We start from the raw sequence: 8804 nt of genomic DNA, 5'->3' as shown, positions 1-8804 counted from the left end.
GCTATAGTGTGCGCAGGCTCAGCAAAACTGGACAGCTGAAGATTGGAAAAGCGTGTAAGTATACAAGTGCTCCTAATAAAGTTCTTAATAGAGTCTAGAGTAATTTATATATTAAGTAGGCCTAATTTATGTATTAAAAGCTATATTTTTAATACTACTACTACTACTACCAATAATAATAATAGTAATAATAATAATAATAATAATATTAATAAACATATTTAAGTTATTCATCAGAAGTATTCCTTATGCTATAAGACATAGGCTATTATTCCAAAATGATACTGTTTGATTATAGTGATGATGATGATGATGATGATGATGACCATCATCATCATCATAATTTTTTCTTCTTCTTCTTATTATTATTAGTAGTAGTAGTAGTAGTAGTAGTAGTCTGTTTCAGCTATTGATGTTAACTGATGAACTGACATCTTTAAAAATAATCAGTATTCATGAAAGTAGGCCAACCCTTACTAACCATGAATAGGTTAAATTTTAGTTCTGGAAAATACAAGTCATTTCTCAATTTGACCTGCTGATATGTAGTTTATTTTGCCACCTGAATGAAAACGGACTTATTACTGATATATTCTCTCTAACAATAGAACATACAATCTCAGCTAGATTCTCATATGTGCACAGCTGCTGTGGTCAACTCACACCTGACAATATCATTCACTCTACAGCCAATCTGATCAAACAGCAACCAGGCATTTGCATGCAGGCCTACAGTTCCCTTCAGAAATCAACAAATCAAATAATACGATAGGCTACAATACCCGGCGTCAGCAGGATAATAGAGTTTTCATAGCCGCATCCTGTGATGAGAGTGACTTATGGCAGTTTGCCTCTGCTTAGATATTTTGATATTTTATATTAATCACATTAGTTTGACTGCTGATTTGAAAAATCAAGTGCATAAAATAAAAGACAGTATATAAAATACAGGGCAGTACAGGTAAAACGCATATAAATCAGTTAGCTAGCTAACTAATGTAATGGCCTAATTAATGAGACGTAGCATAATTAAAACTCCAGTAGCATTTGTTTATTAGTCATAAGTCACCTGATCACCTGATCCAGCTTGGGTTAAACTTTTATGACCGGCTTTAGAACAAAATACACAGATTAAATAACAAAATAGTCAGACTGAGTATAAAAAAACAAATATTGTAAATGGCCAGACATTATTGTTGTGTCCTCTACATTATATTTTAGGTAGCTAGCCAATGTTAGGTGAGTAGTTTGTTTTGGATTGGCTATGATAAATTGCCATAGATATGAATGAGTGTGTGAATGTGTATTTGCACGGTTCTCTAAGATGGACTGGCGTCCCATTCAGAGTGTCCCTGGGATAGCTTCTGGATCTACTGCTACCCTGACCAGAATAGAGGCTAAAGATGAACGAATGAATCTTTCACTCACATCAGTGCAGGTTATTAAACCTCAAATCCAAAAAGTTCCATGGTGGGTAAATCTGAAATATGGATTGAATCAGAAGAATATATTTAATTGGCTTTTTAATGGGAAGACAGCAAGCCCTCACATCCTCCCTCAATAGTCAATCTACTACATATTGAACTGATCCGTCTTCTTAATGTTTCCTTAATAGTACAAAACTGTGACACATCTGTTCAGTTATTGAGTACTCCACAATAAAGTGACAGAGAAAGCTCAAATTTCATATACAGATAGATAACTTACTACTTATAAATTGATATGCAGCTTTTGTTGATATTGTTGCTATTTTCTTTATACTAAAGCTATTTTGCAAAATAGTCAGATTGTAGACACCAGCGTCTACACCACTAGGCGGCCTGAACAGATAGGCTACACTGGAAAAAAATCTGGGGATTGAATATACAGACTGAAGAAGGACATTCTTTGCTGTCAAGTGTAACATAATGTTAAAAAAAAAAAAGAAAAAAATGCGAGAGACTATTTAATAATAAAAAAATAAAAAGAAAGGCTAATATGATGATATATAAATTAGAAAATGGCAACCGTTGAAATAAACATCCATTAGGAGTGCAGTACATTGCCAATATATTTCCTGAATTATCCTTATTTATATAATCACACTTGATCGAGCACATCCATTATTTTGCATGATGAGCTTGAAATATAGCAGCAGAGATGTCATGCTTAGCCAGAGGTGAAACACATTATAGCTGCTGGGGAGATTTGTAGCATGTGCCTGGATGGGCCATGAAAAAGATTTATTTTATTTATATGTGGACTTGATCAAGGTCGTGAAATTATAATGTGAGCACTGGATGTATGCAACTTTTATTATGCTTTTAAATTGCTATTTTGAATTGTCAGCTTAATAAAATAATGATGGTAATGTTTTTGTTAATTCTGTATGCTCTCCTGTAAAGAATATTTGCCAGATTTGCATAAGGTGACCAACCACACATCTTCTACACTTACAGCTATTTTTTTTTTTTTTGTTAGGACTTTACAGGGGCCAATTTCCAAAACAGGTGGCAGATTGTGGATATAATAATCTGTCAGACGGTGGTGCTTGAACTTCGAGCTCAAGCTGATATTTTGCCAAAAAAAAAAAAAAGTAGATTTAAGCTCAATATCAGAATTTATTTCTTTAATGAATGCTTGCAGATTAGCTAGGTACTGTATACTGTTCAACAGTTTTGTATGTTGCTCTGAATAACAGTGTCTGGCAAATAACTGCTAACGGTAAATATCTGCAGAGGTTATGTTTTTGCCAACATGAGAATTAAAAGTGGACCATGATATCAGTAAATCGCTCAGTGCTTTATTAAACAGCCGAATGACAAGCCAGTGGAATGTCTGATCACATGACAATGCAGATGCTGCAGGCTGACACATGTACTTCCTGTGCCTGCCCTTCTCTCTGCTGGCATTGAAGAAGTCCTGGACACGCGTTCAGCAAGGTTTGGGCACTGAAATTGGAGGAGGTAGATAGCATCGTGGCGCACTCTGGTGCCATTTGGGTAGAGGAGGACACCAGCACTTCAGAAGGCGCAAGACTGGTCAGAGGACACTGACATCTCCTGGCATCAGAGGGCATCGCTGCTGTCTGAGAGCAAAACTTGTCTAGTCGTTCACTAAAGATTACAGGTTGGGGATGTTGCGAGTCTGTGGTTAAACATCCATGTGCGTTCTGCAGGGAAGAAATGACCATTTTCTGGTGGTGAATCTCTTGAAGGAGGAGTCTCCGCTCAGCCAGCAGGGTCTCCACAAGCTGCTGGAGATGCATCACTTTCTTGCCCCATTTCTACAAAACAACAGGCGTTCTGTCATTCCATTAAAGATGATGTGACTGGACAAGAAAAAAATATACCATCTAACAAGCACTCATTAATAATTATCTCCATGTACTTTGAATACCTGCAGTTGAACATGACATGATTCATAGGTTTGTATACAGCATTTGATTAAAATTTATCTGCAACTTCAATCATACAGAATTTGTGTAGGATTTCCTAGACTTGTAATACTCTAGTAATACTTCATAATACTCCATTCACTTACCGTAATTCCTAAATACAGTACGTTGTAGGATAAAAGTATTACCTTTAGCTGACTTGGGTTCTCCCTCAAGAAATTTCCATTTCAGTGTCACTGACTTGTCACTGTGATTTTTATGCATATATATATATATATATATATATATTATAAATATATAAATTATGGAAATGGTGGACTATATACGTATATATATATATATATATACATATATATATATATATATATATATATACATATATAGTCCACCATTTCCATAATTAATTGCAAAGTCAATTACTGGCTTAACGTACTGTTATTTTATACACAAGATGACAAGTTGTGTTATATGCATTATGTTGTTCATGCTCCTTAACTTGACAAAAGAATTTCAATGCCAGTAAAGCGGGTATTAATATGCTTGTGCCTGCTTTGTGGTCAGAAATTACATGTGGGGTACAGCACAAAAGTGGGTGTGACATTAAAAATCCATTATTATCCATCATTTTCCTGACTTGTAGAGCAGTCTCATTTCTTACAACCCAGTTTTGTGGATGTTCATGATTTATGTCACCACATTTCAACATAAATAGGGTACTTTACCCAAATACTAACTATCCAGTGAGGTGAATTATTTTATGCATAACAATTTAAAAAAAAAAAAAAAAAACTCAGTTGTGGCTACTAAAGGCCAGTTCTTTGTCCTTTAAATGTAACCAGTGTTTAAACCAGCTGTGAGATGCAAGAAAGTGAAAGTGTGAAGTTATGGAAATTTAACTGAAAATGCTCTTAGTATCGTAACAGCACTGATACTACTGACTACTATGTAATTAAACTGAATGTTTGAATAGAGTGATTATATTGAATGATTATATTGATGAATTTCTATGGAGGTTAAACACATGTAAAAAAAAATGCAGCAGGAAGTCCAAATCTATCCAAATTTGTGACTATACATATTTACGTAATAGTCAGCAGTATCAGTGCTGTTAGTATACCGATAGCATTCTCGAGTCAAATTTGCACATAGACCTCCGTTTTTTTGTTGCTTTACCCTTAGACCCACTGTGAAATCATGATCTCAAAATCATCAAAAGATCCAAAACCTCTACATACTCCTACATAAAAGAAATTGTAAAAGTGTAAAACTGTTTATCGCCTTGTAATCTGCTGTGAAGCAGGTTATCTAGATAAAGCTCTTAGGTATAGGCTTTAATTCTATCGTGATGTGGCAATTTATTAAAAAAACTCATTCTTCATTAAACTCAAGTGATATAGCTGAGATTGGCAGTATTTTCCAGTGGTTCTGGTTCATATTTAACAAAAAAAAAAACCTTCCATGTTAGGCCACACCCACTTCTGGTGTAGGCCAAATACATATACGGATAGTTACTGCACTAAACAGATACAGATATACAGTATGTAGATACAGATGATGATTCATGATTCATAGGTTTGTATACAGCATTGGATTAAAATTTGTCTACAACTTCAATCATACGGAATTTGTGTAGGATTTCCTAGACTTGTAATACTCTAGTAATAGTGAATGGGGTATTATGATAAGGTATCACCTTTAGCTTACTTGGGTTTTCCCTGAAAAAATTTCCATTTCAATGTCATTGACTTTAAAAAAATTTTTTTTTTTAGAAATGAAATGTTGAATGCAACTCACCGATTATCTGACCACATAAAAATCTTTTATATAATGAAATATTAAATAATGGCATAATGTGTATGCATGACCAACTATAAAAATCAACCATAAAAAAATGTCAGCTTTAATTTGAAAACATCTATATTTGGTGAACCACAAAGAAGTCACAGTGCTTATGTGAACCACATGATCCTTCTTTCATTGGTTTATATCAAATCCATCGGAGTGTTGTCTGAACACATGCTTCATTTCAAGAGATTAGATATGATATATATATATATATATATATATATATATATATATATATATATATATATATATATATATATATGAAATGAAGCATGTATTCAGACAGCACTCCAATGGATTTGATATAAACCAATGAAAGAAGGATCATGTGGAGAAAAAATGGAATGTTCATCAAGCATACCACTACAAGTAGTTATGGTCATTTGTCCTCATAAGTACTCATTCTTAGCTGAGACTGTGTATAATTAGTATGTTATTCAAAAACAGTGCACCCATTATAGTCAACCTCATAGCCATAATTTGTGTGTTAGAGTACAGAAAAACAACATGGAGGGTGCTGTGCCCACCTGTCTCGCCCATTCTTGTATAACACTGGCACTAAGTGGGCCCTCCACACTGCCATCCCTCCTAAGAAAGACTTTTCCTTGGTCGGTTTGGTACAAGATGGGCAGAGACACGCTGGAGGGGGGTCGCAGGGTGAGCCGCAGCACCTTCAAATTGTTTCCTTCAGGACCTGGTTTCACCACTGGCACAAATGTCAAGCTGTAGCTATGAGGGAGGAGTGGAGGATGGAAGAACTTCAAGATGGAGTCAACCACCAGCCGCAGTTGGTCCTCCTGCCTATGATTGCAGCTTATGCCTCGTACAATGCCATCATCATCCACCCCTATGAGCAGAGTTCCACCGCCGCTATTCAGGAAGGCACAGGCATATCGGCGAAGGTGCGACTGGAACAAAGAACGCAGGTACTCGCCTAAAAAAAAGATAAGGAGATATGACTTTCTTGAACAAACTCTCATGTTTATTCTGCTTGGTCATTCTTTCTAAAGTAAGCTTTCTAGTGTTGCTCTCTACTTAGCAATGTGTGTCCTATTGACACCATTGAGTGAAAGATGCCCAGGCTAAATTTAAGTATTTAAATCTACAGGATGAAAGATTTGCCCTCTCTGGTAGAGGCTATTGCGAGCTACTCAGAAGAACCTTGCATAACATGAGCTGTCCTGCTCCCTTCTACCTACGCTGTGCACTGTTCAAGCAGGACTGCGGGGCGACTTGACTCATCTCTGCGGTGCTTGATGCAGCTTTAAGGCGGATGATAGTGTGCTAGCCAGATCTGCTTCTTCTGATGTGTTCATGTTTTTATTTCTCAATCTGTGTTCTCTGTGTATTTTCTTATCTCATCTATGCAATTTGTAATCTGATTTATTTTCTTTGGCCTTTCAAATGCAACTGGCATGATATTATTAACATGGACACAGATAAAATAATATAATGCATGCACTCAGGTCAAGCCTTGATCAGCTTGCTCTCAATTGTGAAGAGTGCAAAAATACAAAGAACAAATCAAGCAACTTCACGATTGGATAATTATACAAATTCTATACGAGGATAAATTGGCTCATTTACTAACTTTCCACTCAATTAAAGAAAATTAAATGCCTTACCTTTTCAGCAACTCCTGAATCATTTTGTATTTTAGTATAGTGTTAGATTGGACTCTCACTCTCTCACTCCCCTGTTTGGCGTACAGTTTTATACTATATTATATCTATTATTGGACTCGCTTACCATCTTATTCCCCTGATTGGCTCCTTGTTCTTGCCTGTCACCATGCAGTCAGACTTATTTTGTGCCTACAGTGGGTTGTTATGATGTCTAATCCATCTGAGCTGGTGTATGATGTATGCCAAGGGTTCTTAAACTTATTGCAGCTATGAAACCCTTTAACTGTTAACTTGATTCCATGGAGCAGCTCTTTATGGATTTATTTTATGAATGTTATTTTGGCTATTTATTAGAGCCGTACAGTTTTTTTTTTTTTATTCCTGAGCCTTTCCCCCACAGGACACATTTTTATTAAAATTATTATTAGATTCAAGTTTTTAGATTCACGTTGGATTACAGGCCTACTTGTTTTTGACTTATTAAGGGTTGTAGTAAATCCAGGCAAACAGGGTAAGAGCCCAGTAATAAATATAATAACTTTGATAATGGTAGTTTGGGATTTTCATTGCTGTAACTAAATAAAAATAAATAAATCATGGACCCCCTGGCTCTGGATGTAGGTATACAGAACTACTGCCAAATCAGACCTGACAGCTTTGACTGTGAATTGCTGTTACACAATTTAATGGATGACTCACAGCAGCTTGGAAACCTCATGTCCTAATAATGTTGTTTAATAGAAATATGCAATATATTACCTTTATCGCAGTTATTAACAAAATAAGCAATATTTATGGTAATGGACACTTAAAATCCCTTTACATGCTTTGGGATCCTACTCTTGGCATGTGTATGTGTGCTCAGGTGTGAAGTGGAGGTCATTAGGAGGTCATCTTGCCTGAACTTTCAATGTTCTGTTAAATAAGTGTGATTTTTGTAACACTGCAGCTGTATTACTGTGATTAGTGTAAATTGAACAGGACCATTTTGAACAGGACGGCTACTTGTTAATTAAGAAAAAGAGAAAAATTATTGACATGAAAAGTTTTTCAGTGAGCCAAAATGAGCTAAATGTGCCCCTCACCTCCACCTCTCTTGAATTCCATGTTTCGTGTCTCACTGCCAATGTAGGCTCCATAGAAGAGTCTCTCTCCACCCCTGTTCTTCTGCTGGCTGATTGCACTGTCGGACTGAGTTACAAAAACAGGACAAAATCTGCTGCTCTCACAGCCTGTTCTGTTTTCTGATGTAGATGAAATGAGGATAATTGTCCTCATTATCATCATCATCATCATCATCATTAGCATGACAACAGCTTTAGGTTAGAATATAGTCTAATCATTGTCATTGTCTGCATTGCCTCATTAGCATCATCTACATATGCAATGCACAGAATATAAGGCAGACACTTATGTATTCTCAAAAGTTTGGAATAAACGTATAAAGAGTAGTCAAGACATAATGGGCAGACATCTGCAGAAATATTGTGCAATTCACTGACTTTTTAATACATTTTCTATTTAGAATGTTATTGCAACTATAATCATATACACAATATACAATTTTCACATTATGACTAATCAAATCGGGTGTATTAAATTAAAGTAAAAATTAAATAAAAAATTGTATCAAGGACTGTGACTGAGAACGTAATAGAAATGGAAGTACATGTCTTAGCTTGGCTGTCCTTCTGTGGACAGATCGATTTTTTGGGCTTCTGTCCTCCTGTTGTTGCACCTTCTCACATCCTCCTGAAGCTTCCCCAGTCTGCTCCACTTTAGCTCCGCTAAAATTATTCCAAAGATTCACAGATTGGCCGTCTGGATCTGGATGTGAGCTACATGATGATGGATGCTGGTTCCACTGCGGTGTAGTTATAGGAGCAGAGGAGCTTGATGGCGAGAAGATTGAAACAGAGGGCAAGGTTGCAAAGCCCGGTATGTGTGTTGGATCAGCG

General features: G+C 36.1%; 1 protein-coding gene across 1 annotated transcript; it reads right to left on the bottom strand.

Annotated features, from left to right (window-relative positions):
* Positions 1–2813: 2813 nt before the first annotated feature.
* On the bottom strand, positions 2814–8154 carry LOC113543745 (schlafen-like protein 1). Its single transcript, XM_026942168.3, has 3 exons — positions 7932–8154; positions 5749–6155; positions 2814–3265 (listed from the first exon to the last, which is right to left on the bottom strand). The coding sequence occupies exons 1-3, from the start codon at positions 8152–8154 to the stop codon at positions 2822–2824; spliced, it is 1074 nt and encodes a 357-aa protein (XP_026797969.3). The 3' UTR covers positions 2814–2821.
* Positions 8155–8804: the final 650 nt, after the last annotated feature.

The sequence above is a fragment of the Pangasianodon hypophthalmus genome, chromosome 29, assembly GCF_027358585.1.
Source record: "Pangasianodon hypophthalmus isolate fPanHyp1 chromosome 29, fPanHyp1.pri, whole genome shotgun sequence".
Lineage (NCBI taxonomy): Eukaryota > Metazoa > Chordata > Actinopteri > Siluriformes > Pangasiidae > Pangasianodon > Pangasianodon hypophthalmus.
Note: the sequence above shows the minus strand (reverse complement) of the source record. Positions and strands in the feature narration are given on the sequence as shown.